Raw genomic sequence first — 23993 nt, forward strand, 5'->3', positions numbered from 1 at the left:
TTGCTTTCTAGTCTATGAAAGTTTGCTAATTCTTTGAAATTCTTCTCGCTCAAGTTGCCTTTGATTTCAATGGGAGCTGCAGGATTAGGCCTAAGAAACAAATACAGCTTTCCTTGAAGTCGATTTTAAAATTGTAAATTAGCTTCTCCAAGACCATTAGGCTTAAATAATGACTTTTTTTAAAAAAAGGATTGGCTCTAAAATTTTGCCCTGTAGCTTTAATGTTTTATATTCAGTTCATCCATTAACAGTGCTATTTTTGAAATATTTGGAGGAAGTTTTCATTAATTTTATAGCAAGTTGACTTCAGATACCAATGCCTTTTTCAAAATAAATTGATTATAATGGAGGAAATAATTAATCTTCTTTGTTTTCATGTTGAAGTGACAAAGCTACAGTGGCTATGTGCAGAGCTGGCTGAAACTCAGGATTTCTGGTTTGTGGGAAATATTGGTTTTGTTCCAGTTCAGATCAAAAATTGAAACTTCCCAGAAACTGGAAATTCCATAAGTTCCATTTTTGGAAACACTGACACATGATGTTTCTGAAACAAAATATGATCTTGGATACCCCAACAGCTGCTGACTGAAATTGATGTGATTAGCAGTAGTAAAACTGACAAGATTTTCTGAATAGTGGCGGTGAAACTGACAAGAATCCTGTAAATTTCAGTTGATAGCTGCCAGCGCTTGCACTTTTGTGGCAGCACTGCTCAAAAACCTCTCCTAAAAAAATGATTGAAAGTATTTAAGTGAAAATATTGCTACATACCAAGCTGATGTGACCCGCTCAATAGAACTACATCTAATCCATGACCCGATAATTTATATTGGAACAAAGGGAAGATAACGTCAATCAAGGAAGTGCGTGCTTTAAAAAAGTAAACTGTAAAGTCTTAGAATCAATCTGGGAAACTTTAAAAGATGATTCAAAATGGATGTATGGGAGCACTAATTTTGTGCTGGGAGTAACTTCATGGACACAGAATTGTCCAAGTAGAATGACTTTTGTAACACTTTGAAGAAATATAATAGGTATTAGATAGTGAGAGAGAATAATATGTATTATTGTAACACCTACAAGCTCCACTCATGAACCGGGACCCCATTGTATTAGGTGCTGTACAGAACACAAAGACAGTAAAGGGTAAGCTTTGCCAACAGAACCGTCACACTTGGGAAGTTCCTGCCATGCCACCTTTTATGTGGGCCCAGCGGGGCTTCTCGGACACTCTGGCTGCTACTGGAAATAACAGTAACTTAAATCACTGGTTATATTGGAGATGCTGTGAGAAGTGATGACATCTGGCATTAGCACACCATTGCTTGTGGCAGTAATTTTATATGTGGCCATCAAAGCTTTGCCAACACCAAACTTGGGATTGTGAGTAGACTCTGTAAGGCATAGCATTTTCCCATACACCTGCCACTGATTGTGGCAGGAATGGAGCCTGTTCAAGCCAAGTTGGGCAAGTTCTTAACAAATCAATTTGAAAGCAACATGACTCCAGTCTGAAACTTATCAGCCAATCATTGCTTCTCCATGTCTAATCTCTGAAAGGAACACTTCATGGGCAGATAGCATTTTTATGGCTCTTTACACGTCACTGTAATTCTGATCAGAGGGGCTCACATGCTCTCTTTTACTCCATAGTCAGGTTAAATTCACAAGAAGTGGTTTGAACCTATGTGTTTAAAAAGACAAGACAGTAGTGGACAAGTCCTGGTTTATGACTAGGGCCAGTAGGACCTCTGGCAATACAAATAACACACGCCACAAGTGACTCCTCACCATCCATTTGCATAATGGCTGCAATGTGCTGTTCTCCAGCTGGTGCAATAGCATAGGTTAGCCATGCAAATCCAGAATCCTTAGCCTCCAGGAAATTTTAACATAGTTTTGAACAGTAAGGCTATATCTACACTGCGCACCTAACAACAGCACGACTGTGCCACTACGGCCATGCCATTGTAAGGCATGTAGTGTAGCCACTCTTTGTAGTGTAGCCACTCGCCAGGAGAGAGCTCTTCTGATGACCAAATAAAGCCACTCCCTACGAGGGATGGAGAGCTGTCTACACTGGTGCTTTTCATCATTAAAACTTTTGTCATATGGGGTTTTCCCCCCATACCTCTGAGCAACAAAAGTTTTAACGCTAAAAGTGGAGTGCAGACAAGGACTAAGTGTGGTTGCAGCCTGCTTTAGCATCGCTGGTAGCTTATGAACATGACGTTGGAGACCTACTTGTCCAATAATAAAGCTGCTGCTTTATTTAGCTGCTGTAAGGAGAGTAATGAGATCAGATGAATGAGCATTTGCATCACGTTTGGTTTTTATTCCTTTCTTTCTCTTATTGGGAAGAATGTTCAGTATGCTGATATTTTAAAAAAAATCTTAGCATCTAATACATAGTATTTAAAATGTATTTCTTTTGCATAGAAAGTTGAAAAGAATTATGCTTTTGAGATCCCAGATGTTCCAGTGAAGTCTGACTACCTAGAAGTTAGGTACCTGGTGAGTAAAACTAATCTGATTAGAGGCCACATCACTGGAATAGTTCTGTTGAACTTAATCTTATTTAAGTACATATATTAACATAATTTTGTCCTTATTTATGGCTACACCCACTTCACAACGTGTAAACTAATTGCTTTTTATTTTTAAAATTTTGTCTTTTGAAGCTTATTTAACTTAGTGTTTTTTGTTTGCTTGTTTTCCTTATATCATTGATGTGCTGGCCAGTCCCTGCCATAGCTAGTTAATTACAATGAAACTGAAAGTGAATAACAAATTAAAACATTTTAAATCCGTATATCATAGATCTACTAAAGCTTTCTATATATCTCGGTGTTAGCTGCACTCCCCAAAAAATAAAACATGATGAAATTAAAACAATAATTTCATCCATCAATGTTAATGACTTATTAATTATGGAGATATCTATTCCTGATTAGTCAGGCTTTCTTTTTCATTTTTTTGTTTACTTTTGTGCCATTTGGGCTCAGTTAAACAATGTATTTGAATGTGTGTAACTTTAAACACCCACAGGGGACTGTTCTCAAGCCTAAAATCAGGCATATGCTTAAGTGCCTTGTGATAGCAGGACATTTGTGTGTAGTCCGTTTAATCATTTGTATTGGTCTTTTATGAGGCTCCTGGGCAAGAGAAACTTGGAGTGACAGACCCACAAGTTCCCAGCGGGACTCTGGGACAGGGATAGTAACAACAAATTTTAATCATTTAAAAAAAAAAACTGACAAGGTTTCAAATTGACAGTGTTCCCTTCTAAATACATTTTGTTAATTGCTGAGAAGGGGACATTAAAGGCACCATCTTAATGCATTCAGCCACTTTGCAGGGATTAAGGTCATATCTGAAGGGTGAAGTAAATGCATGTTAGCTGCCCAAAATGCTGCTTTAGCACTTCAGGAGCATTCTAATCTTATTGGTCTGCAAACAGTGGCTGTAGCTGGAAAGCTGTCAGATGCATAAAACAATATAATTAACTTGCAGTATTTACTTAAGCAGTTTCTATATTAAAAATGTTGAGTTATGTGGGTCATGGCTGATACCAACACACTCTTGTTTCCTATATAGACACAGATTTTGGCATTTACATTTTTGGATCAATTTCCTGGCTTATGTGTAGGCTTGCAGATTTTCCTTTTTTTTTTTTTTTTAAATATATAATTTCCACAGATAATATGGGTTTATTTTTAAGGATTTTTTTCTTCTTCTTTTTTTCCTATTTAAATTTTCACAGTTGGGGAAAATTAAAGAAGAGGCCAGACAATTTTTTAATTACAGTAGACCTTGAGTTTCAAAAAGTTAAGCTTTATAAATCATGAAAACACAAATTGTTAACATCACATATCAAAATATACAGAGTAAATATCTTTAAGTCAACAAACCATACCTGTTTTTACTTTTCATTCACTAGTTTGTAACAAGCCTAATTTAAAATTCAGTGGATTCTGACTCTAAGTTCTCAAGCAACATTTTTCTTACTTTTCATATCGGTACATTTCAGTTGTTGTTATTGATGGGAATACTTTTTCATTGGTTTGTGTAAGTTCAGTGAAATTGATGTTTGCAGATATTTACTGATAAAAATGGAATCCACCAAAACCTACTTATGCAGAGTTTTGTTAAAACAATAGTCTGATACTTCTTGGGTTGCTATAATACATTCTGATGTGATGGAGTTTCACTCATGTGAAACTGGCACATTTCAGATATGGTTTAGTTTGTTTATACTGCTGCTTGAGCATAATATGTTGACATGCCCTTTTTTTTTTTAAATAAAATGACTTATCGCTTTCTTTTGATTATGTCAGGCTGAATTCCCCCGGCTTCCTCAAGATCTGAAAGGAGAGACATTTTCTCATGTATTTGGAACTAACACTTCTAGCCTGGAAGTTCTCTTGATGAGTAGGAAGATCAAAGGACCAAGCTGGCTGGAAATAAAAAATCCACGTATGAGGATTTGCATGTCAAATACTTAATAAATTGCTGAAAAATAAATTTGGAGGGGGATAGTAGATGAGTTGACCAGTACAGTTCTATTTTGTCAAATCTTTCAGAAGTTCTTGAGGGCAGTATTCTGAGAAGCAATGTTTAGATTTCATAAACAGGACCTATTAGAAAGCAGTTTATTTTGAGAGGCAAGCAAGATTTGCTTAATTGGTCTCTTTTCAATGTTGACAGCTCTTGAACTGATTTCTCCCCTCGCTTCCTTCACCCTTTCCCCCCAATTCTGTACTCTCTGTTTTGTGCTCTTTGGGACTTGATCCTTCAGAATGTCACTTTTTATACAAAAGTGGGCAACAGCACCACAGTAGTAAGGTAACTGGGCTTCTTGTGATACTCCCCCTTAAAGAGGAGAGGGAAGGAAAAACTTGATTTGATTCTGCGACCAAATTTCTAAATGGTTCTGAGTGTCCGTTTAGCTCCAGTAATGCCTAAATTCCTGTAACATTTTACACTGTGGCAATCGCCATGCTTGGCTCAGAGACCGTGTTTGATCATAAGTGTTTAATTTTAACTTTACTCTGAGTTCTGGAACTGTTTCTGGGTAACACCCAGTACAAATTACTCCATCAGTAGTTTATACAAAATGACATGGTTGGAAACACCCAGTGTGCTTTCAACTTAAGTCATTGATTGAGTGTTTGTCTATGGGGATCCCACTCTGTGTGCATGTGCACCTCATACACATTCAGAATCTTTAAACATTAGTGTCTCTGGAGCCATGCCTTCTCCCTACATGTCTTCATGCTCCCAGCAACCACAGGGCATAAAGGGCAGAGCAGCTGCAACCATCTCTTAGTTCTCTCTTACCAGCTTTGGCAGTGAGATGGAACCAGGCAGTGTCTGCCTGCTGCCCTGTAGTCCGTTCTCTATCCTTATCTAGCTTGTTAGGGTTAATTCCTTAAATATCTCCTGTGTTTTCTTCAACTTTTTCTTTCTTTGTTCTGTGTTTTTAAAAGACACCTTATTTTCTCTCAGCACCTTGTGCCACAACCACTTAAAATAGCAGCTTCAAATCCTGCCCATCTTGTGACTGGCTTATTCCCCTTCTAGACAGTTTGTTTTTGTCTTGGTGAGAGCCTTGTACCTAATTGATGCTCCATCTGCCAGTTGTCTGTTCTCCAGAACAAGAAAATTGAGAGAGGCTAAAATTGTGTCTTCTGGAGCAGCCTGTGAGGAGCATTTCAGACCCACAAGAATGGGCATGGAACTCCAAGATGGGACTTTCCACCTCTTAGTCTGTGTGCTCCCATGATATCCAGGATGCAGCTGCAAAGGCTGGTATCAGTAAGAAGTCAAATTCGGGACTGACTGGCCAAAAGCCTTGGTAGCCAAAGACATGCTCAGTACTATTAGCTGCTCCAGCAACAAAGACAAGTACTGCCTCTTCCACACAGAGCTAAGGTAGATCAGAACATTGGATCAAATCTGGTACTGATCTTACTTCCTTGAGAAAGGAAAAGTTGAGAGGCCTCAGGAGAGCTATTTCTTTTACATTCAGTTCTTTGGAGGAGAGTGAAGTCCTCATACTAAAGGGGCAAGTGACACTGATTCAACTTTCTTCTTGGCACTGAAGGGCTCTGAGGCTACTCTGGTCCCTACATCTGGTACGGATTCCTACAAAAAATTGAAATAGTTCCTCAGTTGATAGTGTCACTAACTGTTCTGGTTATTGCATTATTGGTGATGGAAGTTATCTCTTCTCCCATACCATTTTTGCTATTGAGTGCGCGTCATCCGGCACTGACTCAAATGTCTCAGCTCCTGGTACAGACGTTGCCTGAGAGATCAGCACTGCAGATAGAGGAGACCTTTTCCTGACCATACTTCCTTCCCCATCCAGTGCCGCTGGGAGCCTTCACCTCATCGCTCTCCAAGATCAGGAGATGATTCATTCCTCCAGTCCAGAATCCCTCATTTCAGAGCCCCAGCTTACCCACCATGTGGATGGCATATGGCGGAATCAAAGTCTCCTGTATGCATGTCCTCTAATTCTCTCTAATATCCAGGATGATATGGAAAGTCTGAATGCAGCAGATCCTGATAGTTCCTTGTTGGCTGAGGCATTTTTGGCTAATGGGTCACTTCCAAATGTCAACTCAGCCTCCAATAGCAATTCCAAACTGTTCAGAAATAATATCATAGGACAACGGTCACATTGAACCCAGACTTGAAATTGTTACACATGACAAGCTTGCATGTTGGCTGGGTTAAGTGCCACTGACAGAGACTGTTTGTTATATGCACAAGAAATCCTGTGGTGAAGCAGGAGTCCCTAATGAGTAATGAAAAATGTACTCCTCGCAGGTGAAAAGATTTTCTTTTTGGGCAGCCCAGCACAACCTTGATCCATTTGGAGATTCCTGTTACCAAGATCCTTAATTATATCATCCATCTACACTTTTCTGGATTCTCATTCTGTTCAGTTACAGTCCCACCTTGCAGTAATTTCGGCATGCCACTCACCCAGAGTCATGTTTGTTTTTTTCTTACACTTCTGCATCCAGATTTTTAAGAATTGCTTCCCGCTTCCCACTGATTTAGGAAGCCACCTCCCAAATGGGATCATAATATTGTCCTTTGAGGACTCCCTTTGAACCCTCTTCTGAATACTCTATACCACCTTACTCTCAAGATATCTTTTTATCATCCCCACTGTGTCAGACAGAAGGGTCCGTGAACTCCAAAGTCTCACGGCCAACCCTTCTTGCATAACATTCCACGAAGATAAGATGGTTTTGAGAAGCCGTCCTAAATTTATTCCCAAACTCGTGTCAGACTTTCAGTTAAATTAATATTAGTCTCCCTCTTTTTCTTCCAAAACCACACACTTATCCAGAGGAGAAGAAACTTCATATTTTAGCTGTAGTGAGGGTCTTGCTATGCTACCTGACCAGGACAAAGCCCATTTTCAGCAATGCCCCTGCCTTTTTTGTTGTTATAAGTGGTGATTCCAGAGGACATGCCATTTTTTCCTCTGAGATTATTTAAATGGATCACCTAGCGTATTTCATTTTTCTGTCATATGGCTGCTGTTCCTTTTCCTCTAAATATCACAGGTCATTTGACTAGAGCTCAGGCTTCAGCAGACAAGGAAGCATCCCCATTCTCTCAGAACTGCAAGGCAGGCATTTCAAATAGTCCTCTCATTTTTGTTAAACATTATGTCCTTGACCTGGCTGCAAGATCAGATACCAAATTTGGGAGGGCAGTGTTAAAATAGCTGATTAGTTAGTGGTAGTCTGGACTCCTCAGTTCAACCTTCCAGATAGGACACTGCTTGCCAGTCACCTAGAGGTGATATCCACATGGACAAATGTTCAAAGAATTAAAAACGTTACTTATCTTATAGTAACTTTTTTTTTTCGTGATGTTTTGTCGGTGTGGATCCTACAACCTACTTTTCTTCCCTGTTTTTTCAGAATCTCCCTTAAATGGAGATTCTGAATGAGCAAGGGAACTGACTGATGGTTACGGCTTCTCTGCCCTTGGTTAGGGGACACGAGGACAAGCAGGGCACAGACATTTCAGTGACATTTCAGTTTCACTAATAACCTGGTATTCAGCTGTTAGATGAGTTTCATCTCACAAGCATACTTAAAGGGATATGCAGGGACAGAACAACTTGGAGTGCCAGTTATTGTAAGGTAACCATTTTTTTTTTCTTTCTCCTCATGATGACCTTATCATTCTTGTAAGTGGCTCGTTTGTTTCCACAGAGCCCTTGAGTCATTCAGTCAGTTGGTGTAAGGTGGAGGCAACGGCCCTGAAACCTGACTTGGTGAATGTAGTTAAAGATCTTCCTCCTCCTCCTCTTGTGATCATGTCTCTCAGCATGAGGACAATTCAGAATGTGAAGACTCACCAGCATGAGGTAAATCATCAGTTTTGGTGGTGATTGATTTTTTTCTATGGCATATGCTAAGTAAGAATTGGTAACTGGAAAAACTTCACCAATCAAAAAGCCTTGATTGTGATGTCTGCAATAGACCTGATTCTGTGGATCTGATTCCGCAGTGAGATCTGTGCAGGTGAACCCCTCTGTGGGCTGATGTGTCCATCTGCTCAGAGCTCATTACAAGATCAGGGTCTCAGTTTGTATATAAAATTTTGTTCTTTTATGGAAAACACCCCAAAATGCAATCTTTGGTTATAGAAGACTAAATAAATCTTTTTCTTTTAAAGAAACACACAACAGATTATATACACCCAATAATGTGGCTTTTAAGCATTATGTATTCTGGGTAAAATAAAGGATTGCCTCTGATAAACAAATTTTTAAAGCAGAATGGGAAACAGATTTAAACTCTCATACTAGCTGTTATGCTGCCGCCACTTTTTATTCATCAAGATAGAATACCACAACAATAGACTCTCTTGTCATAACTATAAAGGGAAGGGTAACCACCTTTCTATATACAGTGCTATAAAATCTCTCCTGGCCAGAGGCAAAATCCTTTCACTTGTAAAGGTTAAGAAGCTAAGGTAACCTCGCTAGCACCTGACCCAAAATGACCAATGAGGGGACAAGATACTTTCAAATCTGGAGGCGGGGAAAAAGGCTTTGGTCTGTCTGTCTGTGATACCTTTGCCAGGAACAGATCAAGGATGCAAGCCCTCCAACTCCTGTAAAGTTAGTAAGTAATCTAGCTAGAAAATACATTAGGTTTTCTTTGTTTTGGCTTGTAAATTTGCTGTGTTGAAGGAATGTGTATTCCTGTTTTTGTGTCTTTTTGTAATTTAAGGTTTTGCCTAGAGGGATTCTCTGTTTTGAATCTGACTGCCTGTGAGATTATCTTCCATTCTAATCTTACAGAGTGTTTCTTTTCTTTTTGTTCTTCTATTAAAGTTCTGTTTTTTAAGAATCTGATTGTGTTCTTAGGGTCCTAAGAAACCCAAGCTAGTCTGTGCTCAAGTTGTTTGTTCTCAAGCCTCCTCAGGAAAGGAGATGTAAGGGCTTGGGGGGATTGCTGGGGGAAGAGGAACTTCAAGTGGTCCTTTTCCTCGGTTCTTTGTTAGAGCGCTTGGTGGTGGCAGCCTACCCTAGTCCAAATGCAAAGATTTTGTGCCTTGGGGAAGTTTTTAACCTAAGCTGGTAGAAATAAGCTTAGGGGCTCTTCCATGCAGGTACCCACATCTGTACCCCAGAGTTCAGAGTGGGGAAGGAACCTTGACAACTCTAGACCAGTGGTGGGCAACCTGTGGCCTGGCCTCATGCAGCCCGTCAGGGTAATCCACTGGTGGGCCACGAGACAGTGTTTACATTGACCGTCAGCAGGCATGGCCGCCCTCAGCTCTCGGTGGCTGCGGTTCACTGTTGCTGGCCAATGGAAGCTGCAGGAACCAGCAGCCAGCACGTCTCTGGCCATTGGTCAATGTAAACACTGTCTTGTGGCCTGCTGGTGGATTACCCTGACAGGCTGCATGTGGCCCGCGGACCACAGGTTGCCCACCACTGCTTTATACTACCCACTGTAATTAAATGCTTTAAACTTTATATTTTAAACATGCTAACAAGTTGTTCTCACCATGTTAACTTTCTAAAACCTGCATTAACCAGAATAAAGTTCCAAAAAAGCTAAAGCTAATACTGACCTACTAGCCTGTAGTACAAGATACCAGTATTGATTATATGTACAGATTATTTGTACTGTTTCCAACAAACTCTTTTATTGAAGCTGGTCAGAAACATTCCGGCAAAGTGTTTTTTGTCAGAGTTTGGCCAATTCACGAAAATTGAAAGATTCTGTGGAGAGCAAGTTCCAACGGAATCTGCCAGCTTGCCTGCCTACCTCCTCAACAGCTGGTCTCGTGGCTTGCTGAAGAGCCTGCTCTTTCCAGGCTTCTGGCTCCTCAGCAAGCCGAGTGCTTGTGTCTTTTTGGCACCCCAGAGTTCCTGGCACTGAGGCAGTCCTCCTAGCAGAGTGCCCCAGTGTTGGGGACAACAAGCTCTGTCCCCCCCCATTCACTGGCGCTTCATTTTCTATTTGCAGAAAACGTCAAAATTTTGGAGTTTTGTTCCAAATCTGAACAAAACTCTGTTTTGAAATACCAAAATCCTTCATGAAGCAGAGTTTCCCCTCTCCACTCAGTTCTGTATTTGATATCAAAATCAAATAGTAGTATTTCTTGAATGGTGGTTTGTGCTACTTAAGATCAATAAACAATGCTGAAGACTTCAGCAATTTGCAGCTGCAATTCACGTAAAGTAGGCGATTGCCTTTTTTTAAAAAGGAGGAGCAGTTGGAGAAGGCTGTTCAAAAGAGAGTGGAGGGATAGAAGGAAAGGGGTAATTTGATACTGTTAACCTGATGTAAATATGCAGATGCACATCAGTGTGTTTATTATCACAGTATTTCTCATTTCTTGGTGTAGGTCATGGCTGTTGCAGCTCTAGTCCATCAAAGATTTTGTTTGGATAAAGCACCTCCTCAGCCTCCTTTCCAGACACACTTCTGTGGTGAGTATCTGGACCAGGTTATGGGTAGAGCAATTTTAAAGATTTGCTTCAATAACTTCACTTGACTCTTTTTAATATCTATTTTTAAAATCTTTATTGGAAAGAAGTACAAGCGAGAATTTATATGTGAACAGCGCTTTCCCCACTGTCTGTCAGCAGTAATGGTATGATGCCTGAGTGGTGGTGGGGAGAGAGTTAATTAGGTGAGGTGAATAGATTTTTTTCACTACCCAACGGTTTCCTCCTTATTTTTAAACTTAGTTGATATTCCATTTACTTGGTAGAAATCTTAGGGTTTTTCTATGAAGGCAAAGTAACCTCCCTCCAAATATCCTCTGCCTCTTTCTGTCCTCTTTCTCCTCTCGCTTGTTGCTTTTTTTAAAAAAAAGTTTTTATTTAATTTAAAAACAGTTCAGTCTTTTAAAGTAAAAGTTCAGCTAGAAGTGGGCCAGCAATAGCTTCATTCAGTTCCTTTTTAAAAGTCTGAACTGAGATCTCAAGGCAGTAATATGAAATTAAGAAACATGAAAACTTAAAAGATGCACAGTTGAGCATGTGGGTGTGATCAACTGTATTATCAACCCAGAATGCCTTTATGTAGCCCCAGATCCCAACTGATAGTCACGCAGAGTTTTGGATGCCCTTAGAGGCAGGGGTCCAGGAGCTAGCATGTAAACTGCAAGTGCTCCATGGCACAGTTTGAGAATGGGGCTAATGACATATAATTAGGGTTTAGGCTTGCAAGGAATAGATTTTTATTGGTAAAGGTTGATAAACATCAATTTCACCACTCTCACAAATGACGAAAAAATATTTCCATCGATGACGATCAAAATTTACAGATAGGCAAAGTAAGAAAAATACTGCTTGGGAACTTACTAGAGTATGATTTATGGATATTAATTTGTATATTTCAACACGGGATGTTGACAATTTGTTTTAACAGTTACAAAGATTTAACTTTTTGAATCTCAACATCTACTGTTAAATCATTTTGCCTGCCCCTCCTCTTTTTTTCCTGATTTTTCCCTCATCATTTCCCACAACCGTGAACATTTAAATAAATAAAAAATAGAAAAAATGCTTAAAAATATACCGATACTATCTGTCAATTATTAAAAAAATCTAATTCTGCCAACCCTACATCTAATAGTTTTACTTTTATTGGATTTATTTATTGCTAATTTCTTTTAAAATAACTACCACTCTGAAAAACAAAATCCATGTAATTTTAACTCAAAAGCCATGGCAGAGTTTAAATTTCTTTAAACATAGCATTGCCAGCAGATGGAGGGACGTGATCGTTCCCCTCTATTCGACATTGGTCCAGTTTTGGGCCCCACACTACAAGAAGGATGTGGAAAAACTGGAAAGAGTCCAGCGGAGGGCAACAAAAATGATTAGGGGATAGGAACACATGAGTTATGAGGAGAGGCTGAGGGAACTGGGATTGTTTAGTCTGTGGAAGAGAATAATGAGGGGAGATTTGATAGTTGCTTTCAACTACCTGAAAGGGGGTTCCAAAGAGAGTGGCTCTAGACTGTTCTCAGTGGTAGCAGATGACAGAACATGGAGTAGTGGTCTCAAGCTGCAGTGGGGGAGGTTTAGGTTGGATATTAGGAAAAACTTTTTCACTAGGAGGGTGGTGAAACACTGGAATGCGTTACCTAGGGAGTTGGTGGAATCTCCTTCCTTAGATAGTTTTAAGGTCAGGCTTGACAAAGCCCTGGCTGGGATGATTTAGTTGGGGATTGGTCCTGCTTTGAGCAGGGGGTTGGACTAGATGACCTCCTGAGGTCCCTTCCAACCATATACTATGATTCTATAGCTGAGACTTCTATAAAAAAGAAGTCCCTGTTAAAAGCAAGATGTTAGATTAGATTGTCCTCTGCTTATCTGTTCTTGTTCAGTGACAACTCAATTTCCATCCCAGAAAACTAGCTTTTTAATCAAGTTTAAACTCTTAAATTTAGTTTTAGAGTAGATAGCTTCATTTTAATTCAGTTGTTGAGTCTTGGCATGGTCTTGACTTCATTTTGTATCTTGTACAGTGCCAAGCACAGTGTTACTACATAATAAGATAAAGGCGGCATTTCTTCTAGACTGTTGATCCAAAGACTCTTAGATAATCTTACCCAAAAAAACCCTTCTAACAAATGACATTGTTTTTCATACCATATGCTCAAATGAGACCAAACCACTTATGATTTCTTTTGCAGTTATTTCCAAACCAAACGATTGTATTTTCCCTTATGACTTCAAAGAAATCATTAAAAGCAAGGTAATTTATTTTCTTAACATTCAGAATAGAATGCCTTCTGAGATACTGCCTTTGAATTGTGGGGGAAGAGTTTTACATGGAGCAGTCTAGTGCACTAGCTTTCGTCTCTGAAAATGTACATTCAAATCTTTACATCATCTTTGAAAACATACCTGCTGATCTGTCACTACTTATATTACAAAACTGTCATATAATTTGGCACAGTTAGCAGTTCAGAAGGTTCAGGAAGAATGTTGCAGGTAAGATTTGAGGTACATTGGCAGAGCTTTGTGCGGCAGTTTACATTGTATTTTATTTTGTTATACTTATTTCAAGCTGGTTGTGTTAGTCTCTCATTTTCATGTGCGGTAAAGTCCATCCAAATTTCTTTTCAAAAATCCTCTTTTCATTTTAAAAGAGGCACTAAAAAGGTTGGCAGAACAAAAATGTAACCTACTCTTTTTGTGTGTGTGATATTAAACCTGTGGGCAAATGTTATGTATATCATATGTAGCACTGTCATGCTGTTCCTGACTCCTAGCAAGATTCTTGAAACACTTGTACCCGAAAGCAAAACAGAAAAGGGTATGTGAGAAAAGCTTTCTGTAGTCATGTGCATGAGAACAAGAAGCCTTTAATTATGAAGGAAAAAACTCTGCAGTGGTTTATTATTATTGTAGTCTTGTAACTCATCAGTGAAGGATCGGGTTTTTATTTTAAACTTTTAGTATTTATTGGGTCATTGAAACCAGGTACTCCCTCTTGCTCCTCTTAGAACGCTAACGTAGAGATTGCTGCAACGGAGAGAACGTTGCTGGGTTTTTTCCTTGCGAAGATTCACAAAATTGACCCAGATATTATTGTGGTAAGTAGCTATTAACTTGACTTTTTAATAGATAAGAACTAAGAAATATGTTGACTGGGCAGATGTTAACATAATTCTTGGTTTCTTTGTGCCCTTAAAGCTTTTACATTTATTTCACTCTGCATCATGATTTTAACTTGCTTTAGTGGTTATAAAATAGAGCAGGTGTACATACTTACACATGTGATATTGAATTGCTCTTCAGGAGTATGTTGTAGCCCTTATCACTTTAAATATTATTAAAAACATAACGACCCTCCTTAATTTAAAAAAAAAAAAAAAAGCTTTTGGGTTACCAGAGAAGGTGGAATATTGATACTTATGGGTCTATTCATCATCTGTCCAAATACTCATGTAATTTCTGTTAATGTCATTTGGATAGTTTGATACCAAAATCAAGACACAAATATTTTTTTTTAAAAATCCATCGGTCAGTTAAGTTTATTTTGTGGCAAAATAAGCCTTTCTTTGTACTTGATAAATGCTTTATATGGGAAATGTGAGATTTATTTTTACCAAATTACTGAAGTGAGCAGTGCTGGCAAAATTAATAATGGCTGGCAACAAATATCCTCTTTAATAGTTTTATAATTGTTGTGGAAAGACTCTCTGTCAGTGAAAATGCTGATATCAACACTTCAAAATTTTGGATACTGCAAGTTAGGTAACTGAGTGGCCTGATTTTTCAGAGCTAAGCACCTGCAGTTCCCATTGACTTAAGCCTGGTGCACAATGACCCTTCTTTAGGGGAGCAGAAAGGTGTCTTTTAAAAATACTTCTGCATTCCCACTTCCTGAGTTGTGCTGTGTTCTTTCTGATTTCAGCTGAGGATTGGGACTAGTACCTTCAGGAAACAAATGGTTATATTTCTCTTGCATTTCTGAACTTTAAAAGGCATTATTTAGCTATGTTTGATTTTAAATATGTAAGAACTCTGCCTTTATGTACCATGCTGCATGGAATATGGTACAACTAGGATACCATGAATATATAACTTACATCAGTAGTTGGAGGGTTTTATGAGTGGAAGGAGAAGGAATTATTTAAACATGTCTTCACATGTGGTTAAATAGAGAATTTAAATTGAGATCTGTCACTAGCTGTGAGGCATGAGAATGAAATTGAAAGAACCTGTATGAACTGTGAGCCAATTATAATGAAACAAAGTTTATTTCAGTATTCTGCTGAGCAGTGTTGTTAATGTCAGGACTAATGAGTACTGCTGATGAATAAATTCCCTTAGAATTTCCAATAAGAGGTATGCTGATGATGCCATCAATTAGATTAGAATTCCTTTGCCCTTTATATTTTTTTTTTAAACACATGAAAGTAAGTCCTTTAATTTGCATTTGTTATAACCTTTTTCTGTTGCTTTCTTCTTGTGGCAAGGGTCATAATATTTATGGCTTTGATCTGGAAGTGCTGCTGCAGAGAATTAATGTGTGCAAAGTCCCTCACTGGTCCAAGATAGGTCGACTGAGGAGGTCCATCATGCCAAAGCTTGGGGTAAAAGATTGCTTAAGTCTCTCTTAAGTTCTTTTACATTGCATGTGATTAAAATGAATTAATTTAGCTAATGTATTTTGAATGCCTCTCTGATGTATTTTGACTGTTGGTCATGTTGGATTTCTTGCATCCCAGTTCAGACATAATGAATGTTTGTATGACTATTTTATTATAGTAATAAGCTAAACTAATTTTCAAGTTAGGCAAATTTAGTTTACGTTTCTCAACTAGATGGTGGTAATGACAGATTAATAACTGTAATAGAGAAAAGATGTCTTTGTCTTTGTGTCTAGTGCAACTGTATAATGAGGGGAAAATGTGGCTTGGATTGACTGGTGAATCATCCCATAGAGAGTAGTTAAATTATATTTCACTAGTTTTATTACGTTCTTGTTCTGAGAACATGACATTCTGAATACTTAACTACAGCACCTCCCTCTTACATAGGTTTTTTTTTATAGGCCTATGCTTTTTTTTTCTATTTTCATCACAACCAGAAAACTCTTCAGTGTTTTAATTTCTCTTTTTCATAAGGATTTTTCTTCTTCTACATAGATACTCTCTTTGAAATTGGAAAAGGTAGGGGAAAGACAAACGAAATACTTTTTTAAGGGGAGGAGTTATTTTTGTCTTTTTATTAGCTATAAACACGATTAAAATATTTAATTAAATTGATAGCAAAAATTCCACTTTAAGTTAAACATTCAATTTTGTTTCTTCTCTCTTTCTTCTTCCCTTCACCACACTATCTGCTGATACTTGTGTTCACTTCATTCCCTGTTTTTCCCCACCAATGTGTCTTTGTTCTCCTCACTTGTTGTTTTTATGACTTTTTTGTGCTGTCAATTACTAAACTGCTTGTTAATATGCAAAAATTATGGTCTTTAAAAAAAAAAAATTCAGATTCCATGCCAGACATTCATTCTTAGTTTCCTGATCCTGCAAACCCTTATGCATGTGCTTAATTTTACTACTGAGAGTTGTAAAATTTCAATGGGACTACATAATAACAGAATTAAGCACATACGTAAGGGTTTGCAGGATTGAGTCTTAGCTATTAAAGGGAGTCCTGTGCCCAGTCCTTCATATCCACAGGCTTTGCTGAAATATATCTAAAATTCCTTTAGGATCTGATCCAAGGCCCATTGATTTAAATGGAAGATTCCAACTGCCTTGAGTGGCCTTTGGATCAAGCCCCGTATGCATATATTTGAGTATGTGATGTTACATTATTATTTTTTTTTTTGCATGGATAAGGGTCGAGGTGGCTTTGCTGAAAGGAATGCAGCCTGTGGTCGGATGATCTGTGATGTGGAAATTTCAGCAAAAGAATTAATTCGTTGCAAGAGCTACCATTTATCTGAATTGGTCCATCAGATTTTGAAAACCGAGAGGGTAACAATTCCACCAGAAGAGATAAGAAATATGTACAGGTATATTGCTCAGTGTTTTTTTTTTTTTTTTTTTTTAATGCAGTTCTGTGTTGGGGAATGGCGCAGCATTTAATTTTTTTTAGTTTGTCTCCATATATAATTTTGTACTTGGTTTATCAGGCAGATGTGGGATTGAGTAGCAGGGTACTATACTTTTGTGTTTTTCATCTTAAAAGTATTTTACAAACACTGTTTCTCAGAACAGTGTTGCTGATCATGGCTTAGTCGTTCAAATAGAGATACAGTGTGAAAATGTTACTTTAGGTACATTAATAGAATAAACAATCTTGAATTACTATTTGCAACTAAATGAGTTTGCTTCATAATTTGGCACAGGTACACTGAAGAGATCTTAGAGCCATTGTACAGAATTTAGGTCTACTCTTCTGCAAAATTCGTACCGACATGTTTCAGGTTTAAACTTGACATTCTCCCTCTCTTCCCAGTGATTCGTCTCACTTACTGTACATGCTGGAGAACACCTGGACAGATGCCAGATTCATTCTGCAGATCATGTGTGAGCTGAATGTTCTTCCGCTAGCCCTGCAGATTACAAACATCTCTGGGAATGTTATGGTAATTTTGTTTTCGTTCCCTTCACCTAAAAAGCAACTATTGCCTTGTGCTTTCTGGGTTTGGTATGGTTAATGCCTCAGCTGAGTCAGTGCTTGTAAATTCCTTAACTATGCACTGTGAATAGTGTGCGTCATTTGTCCTTCAAAGAGATGAAAACTATTAGTTGGGGTACATTCAAATTTAGATGACCTCCATGGGATTTTTCTTTCTGACGTTAGAGTTTGTGCTATGAAAGTATTTAGTTGGAAATGGACAGATGGTTGTATCATTTGGTAGACCTGTTTATGTGTGGTGCAAAAGCCCCACAAACAAAATTACATAACCCTGAAAATAGATATTTACCTTGTAAAAGAAAATAGCATATATGAGAAGACTGTATCTGGTTGAAATCTATGTCTTAATTCATTTTTGTGCATCAATATTTTGGTTTCTCCAGTTTGTTTTGAATTCTTCTGTTTTTTTTCCTCCATAGTCAAGGACAATGATGGGTGGGCGATCAGAGCGTAATGAGTTCCTGCTGCTTCATGCTTTTTATGAGAGAGACTATATTGTGCCTGACAAGCAAGTTTTTAAAAAGCCTCAGCAGAAGCTGGTGGGTCCCAAATATATTCTTGTTTTGACTTACTTCTTCCATGATCTTTTTTTGGATAAATTCTTATAAAAACACTAATACTTTTTTCCTTTGCACATCATTTTCTTTACGAAAACATGAAAAAGTAATTATATCCAATCACAGGAATAGTTTAACGTCAGATCAACAAGAACTTTTTCCAAGATATAATAACAATTTGTCTTAAGTGTGAAGTGAAAAGCCTGTGGTTTAAAGGGACACTGTCAACTTGAAAAAACACATTGCTGTCTGAAGTTTTTTACCTATTATAATTACAGGAGCACTTAACTTCTTTCAAGATCAGTAATCTTATCAAATATTTTTTCAGGTTTTTTTTGTGTTTAATTTGTACATTTAATGGTACTTGGTATATAGTCAGTTCCTTTATTTTTCTGTGAACCAGTCAGTTTCTCCCTTGTTGAAAAGACCCTTATAGATACCAATAAGGTTTTTAGAAAAAACTTAATATCTTAATATCTTCTTCACACATGTGTCCCACTATAGGTGCGCATGCAGTTTGTGTGCAAATGTGACCAGCGTTTGAGTGGGGACCAGCTATGGTCATTCAGTTAGGGTGAACAGCAAAGAATGGGGCAGACAATCCCCATAAAGCTGGTGGATATTCCATTACTTAGATTTACCAAGCCAGCAAAAACAGCTTCTTTCTTACCTTACTGGTTATTCAGAAGTCCAAACAACACAGTTCCCTTGAAGTGATCCAGCCTCAGGCTTCCATCTAGGTACCTAAGTCAAATATGATGATTCTGAAAATTGTATTTCATCATATAAAAGAAAAGGTTTTACCAATCCCAAAGGATTGAATACATTATGTTTCAGATCTTGCCCAAATACATGCTACAGCCAATTCTTATTAACTAAACTAAAATTTCTTAAAAAATAGAGAGTATGGTTAAAAGATCAATATGCATACAGACATGAGTTCAATTCATTTAGGTTCAGATTCATAGCAGAGATGGTGAGCATAGTAGTTGCAAAGAGTTCTTTTTCAAATAGTTCATAGGTTATAGTCCAATGTCCAAATATCATATTCAGGGCATACCAGCATAACTGGGACCTCAGTCTTGTGACTCCAGCTTCCTCTGCTGAAGCCTAAGCGGATCTGAGATGACAGAATCAGGACCCAAGAATCTTTTGTACAATTTTATGTTCTCTTTGGCAAATTGGAGTTCCTCAGGGAACAAAAGGTAATTAGGATGACTTTGAAGGAGGTTCATCACCAGTACTTATAGAATTAACATAAGGCAATTTGCTTGTTCCTCCACCAATTACAGATTATTTGCTATACATTTCAAAGAGAGATGAATAACGAGATATCCTGTGTTTATAATTCATTTAAATGCTAGGATGTTCTTTTGATCCCTGAATTATCAGAATACAGCATAGACAGAGACTGTTCATTACATTGTCAACCCTACTCACACATATTTAAATACGCAAAACCACAAACATTATCTCCCCACGTCTTTTGAGGGTTATTTATTTTGCAGGATATTTAACCCCTTCTAGCCATGTGTCACAGCAAGACTGGATTTTTCTTGACTATCAGTGTGCAGGGGGGCACATGTACCCTGTGCTCCTCATTCTTAGAAAGTTTAGCTTGAGCAGTTAAGCAGGTTGGACATCAGCTAGGTTCCTTCTTACTACCTGTGGAAGACTGAGGGCTAATCCTCCTGAAAGACTCACATAGAAGGGCCTATTCTGTCTGGGAGAATCCCGTATCCCTAGCAGATGCTTGGGCTGCCTATTTTTCTCTGCAGCGACTTCAGGTCGCAAGATGTGAGGCTGAAGCGCTTTCTTCTGGAATGATCCACGAAGGTGGCATTGGCTCTGGAAGAGCTATGCTTCAAGACCTGTCTAATGGGCAGGTCTGTATTGTCCAGCGGTCCCTTGGGCAGATAGGCAACTTCAAAGATATCCGCTGGGAAAGTGGCACTGGGGTATCAAAAAGGGTTGCTCTGAGCAATGGGGTAGGAGCTCAGGAAGGAGCTTAGTGTCCTCACACAAAGAGAGGCACAGGAAAAAGTTGTCGTGTGATAAGCCCCCCAAGTCTGAGATGGTGTCAAGCATGAGCAGAAAGGAGCAAACTGTGGTGCAACTCGCTCTGTTCATACGGGGCCTGGTCCTGGGAGCACCCATATCGACTCCGGCACCAGGAGAACAGATTCAGACTATACCAGGGACGTTCTCGGTGCTGAGATGCCCAACAGCAGCAGTCACTTTCATGGTTTGATTATAATCAGTTTCACTTTCTCCCTTACTTGCATTACTACACTGAGGCAATGTTTAATTCAAAAAAAAAATTCTTATCAGAATAAAAATTGCAAGCATTGCTATTGATCTAAAGTGTATTGGGTTTTTTTTTAAAAAAAAACAACACTATTTTTGTAAACTAGATTTTGGGCTTAAATTAATTCAATAATATTCTTTTAAAGTAACTTTGCTTTCTCTCCACCGTTGGGTGTCAAACACAACATAGACTAGTGCTCTGTTCTATGGTGACGATTCCTAAAAGACTGTGTAATCTTTTGTGATCAGTCTCTTCCCAGAGCAGTGAATCTTAGTGCAATTTAGTGATGGAAAGAGCCTTAATCAGGATATTGATAAAAATATTCATGTAGTAGATGTCTGTTAGAAAAAAACTCCATTCTTATCCCACTCATTCCAATTTTTCTTTTGTAAATGAAGACTTCTAAATTAGAAACTTGATATTATTTTTAAAAGAGGCTAGATGAAGGAATTTTTTTATGCCAAATACAGGTGGATGAAGATGAAGATGTTGAAGATCAGAATAAATCAAAGATAGGGAGAAAGAAGGCAGCATATGCGGGGGGTCTAGTGTTGGATCCAAAAGTGGGTAAGATTTGGCAATTTTACTGCTCAAAGCAGTATATCTGGTCATAAATGTGAAGGTTAGCTCCAGCTAAACTAAAATGCTGTTTCATTGCTGTTTGTTCAAAAAGTTTCAAAGCAAAAGGCAGGGAAAATCCGCAACCCCTTTTATATGAAAGGAAAAGAATCCAGAATGATGATTATTAGGCCAGAATCTTGAGAAGGTCGGGGGGAAGCAATGTAGCACAACTTTCTTGTAAGGATATAGACACAGAAGTAACTTTTATATATGTGCTTTTCATTTTGGGTACAAACAGGAAAGAATGCTTAATTTTGTTTGCCAGTAGAGTAGTATCTCTTTCATGCAACATCATGGATAAATTAGGGGTTTTTCTATTTAGGTTGTGTATAGCATGTGTATATTTTTGCTAGTGGATGCTTAAGGTTTTTCTTTGTTTCTCCTATATGTGGTGATAACTGTACAAAAGCATCCTACAATAATACAGAAGCTGTCTGTTTAACCCTGGCAAGTTAAGAGGGGTTAGATCGTTCCACTTCTGACAGTCCTCAATCACTGGCTAATAGCACATCTGAACCTTTTCTTAGGACTGTTGCTTAGACACATCACATAGTGCACTGGTCTCTGAATTCAAGCTACTTCTCAAGCTTTTACAAAACTGTGTAGACTGGCAACACTCAGCTTAGTCTGGGTTCAGCCATGTAATATGGGAGTGGGGGTCACTTCTTTTCCTGCAAAAACTTCTGACACTCACAGCCCTGTCCCAAACCTCCCCACTTCACTGTATGAAGTCTTCTCCTTCCCCACCACAGATGCATCCATATTAGTCAAATTTCTTATTTATAGTTACTGAATTGGGCCCTGAAACTAAATGGAAATCTTTAATTTGGCTTTAATGGGCATTGGATTAGGCATCTAGTGGGGATGAATAATTATATGGATCCTCACACTGTATTATACCTTCTACTCTGTATTCTATTTCAGGTTTTTATGACACATTTATTTTGCTTCTGGACTTCAACAGCTTGTACCCTTCAATTATCCAGGAGTTCAACATATGTTTTACCACAGTGCAGAGAGAGTCATCAGATGCACAGAAAAGGGCAGAGGTTTGTGTGTGCTTTATTAGTGTTCTGATTTGAGGTTCAAATTTTCAGTGTGTTTCATGTGAATTAAATTGTAACAGCATCCTCGCTGGAAACTGATCCTACATGCTTATCTCAATACCCTGTCGTCATTATTTTTACTTTTGGTAGCACTCACTATGTGCTAGGCGATTTCCAAACTTGCAAGGAGGACAATCTTTCCTGCAAGGAAGAACACAATATAGGGAATTGTGTTTTTGCTTCCAAGTTCCTTGAATGTGCTATCTGTAACTGTTGCATCTATTTCCTTTCAATAATACTCCTTGTACTTGCACCCCTGGCATGTTGTTCCATTCCTTATCCTCTCCCATACAAGAGGATTTATTGAAGGTTTAGTTAATCCTATCTCTTGTTCCTCTACAACTTCTTCTATACAATCCACCTTTTTTTATGCTGCTAAATCCCTTTTCTGTGCCTTGTCATCGTCCAAACTAATGAAGCATTTTTTTTCTCATCCCTGGCCTCCATACATGTCATCTTGCATCTGTATAAAAGCACTACAGAAATAAACTTCCTGTCTTGCCATTCTATCCTTCTCCCATGGGCTTCTTTTTGTCTTCACATTGTCTTCACATGGGCTTCTTTTTGGGTTCACATTTCTCATCCTCCCGTTTTAGTCACTACACCACTCCACCCCATCTACATCTGTTTTAATTTCTTCCTACAATTTCTTGCAAGTTGCTTTTCTGAACTTACCTTTTGTATTCTCCTTCTATGCTCACCTTTGCATATTTCCATATCAGTCCTTTTTATGCTTGGAACTCGCTCCTTCTGTTCAGCTGAACAAACAGCCTCCTTATTCATGTTTCTCCTTATAAAAGCATTTCTTCTGTGAAACCTTTCAATTGCAGTTTACCAAATGAGGTTGGGGGAAATCCATATAGCTGTAAGATTGGACCTTCACTTGGTTTATTATGTCTCTGAAATGTATAGGCTATCTGATGCAAAATGTATGCTCCATGGGACATACTCCGTTCTATAGTCCTGAACACCAAATATGTTTAACTGGAGAATATGAATTGACTGGAGCCACTAGGGGTGTTTGACTGTCTCTGTGGTACTAGTTACTTGAGCTGCAGACTAGCAATATGCCCCTTCAGTTGGGTTCAATGATGGAATAAACAGTGTGTCAATTCAGGAGCCTGTTCTGTGCCTGCTGCATTTGGGGGGTGCAGGTAAAATGGATAGATTCAAATCAAAGCTACTTAAATCACAAATTTTTACTAATGATTTTAAATCATCAATTTTAACTAAAAAATTCAAATGCAAAACATGATTATCTTCCTAAAAAGAGGTTGATTCTTGTTGGTTGGTAACTATTAAAACGTTGATTTGCAACTAAATATATCCTTCACGCTTCATTTGGTCCTTCTTCTTGCAATCAGGAGGATACACTATATATCTATATACAGTTATTTAAGCAGGTACATAGCTTAACTTGCATTTATTCAGATGCTTAATTTTTATATTAGGTTGGAAAATGGTGAATCATGCATTTCTATTTACTAGGTGAATAACTTTTTACATGTGATCTAGGTGAAATTCTGTTTAGGTGGCAATTCAAATTCAGTTAAAAATTCACAAAATCAGCATTTTAGTTTTTCTTTTTTTAAAAATAAATAAAATTACCTTAAATGTGCTGGATACATAAGAAGGAAGCTGTTTAAAACAGTTTTGCATTTAAAACTAACTCATTTATTAAACAAAAATGGTATTGTCCATACTCGGTGAATTGAACT

General features: G+C 38.1%; 1 protein-coding gene and 1 non-coding gene across 5 annotated transcripts in view; both read left to right on the top strand.

The window, feature by feature from the left end:
- POLA1 (DNA polymerase alpha 1, catalytic subunit) overlaps positions 1–23993 on the top strand; it is a 351812-nt gene that overhangs the window by 42256 nt on the left and 285563 nt on the right. For all 4 annotated transcript variants that reach the window (XM_073357730.1, XM_073357757.1, XM_073357749.1 and 1 more), the window contains exons 13-24: positions 2440–2514; positions 4338–4476; positions 8250–8404; positions 10906–10990; positions 13210–13271; positions 14026–14115; positions 15505–15621; positions 16879–17054; positions 17501–17630; positions 18103–18222; positions 21019–21115; positions 22094–22218. In XM_073357730.1, the coding sequence (XP_073213831.1) occupies positions 2440–2514; positions 4338–4476; positions 8250–8404; positions 10906–10990; positions 13210–13271; positions 14026–14115; positions 15505–15621; positions 16879–17054; positions 17501–17630; positions 18103–18222; positions 21019–21115; positions 22094–22218 (1371 nt within the window). The remainder of the gene's footprint in view (positions 1–2439; positions 2515–4337; positions 4477–8249; positions 8405–10905; positions 10991–13209; positions 13272–14025; positions 14116–15504; positions 15622–16878; positions 17055–17500; positions 17631–18102; positions 18223–21018; positions 21116–22093; positions 22219–23993) is intronic.
- On the top strand, positions 21523–21656 carry LOC140905642 (small Cajal body-specific RNA 24). The gene has a single exon (XR_012156888.1).

The sequence above is a fragment of the Lepidochelys kempii genome, chromosome 1 (assembly GCF_965140285.1).
Source record: "Lepidochelys kempii isolate rLepKem1 chromosome 1, rLepKem1.hap1, whole genome shotgun sequence".
NCBI lineage: Eukaryota > Metazoa > Chordata > Testudines > Cheloniidae > Lepidochelys > Lepidochelys kempii.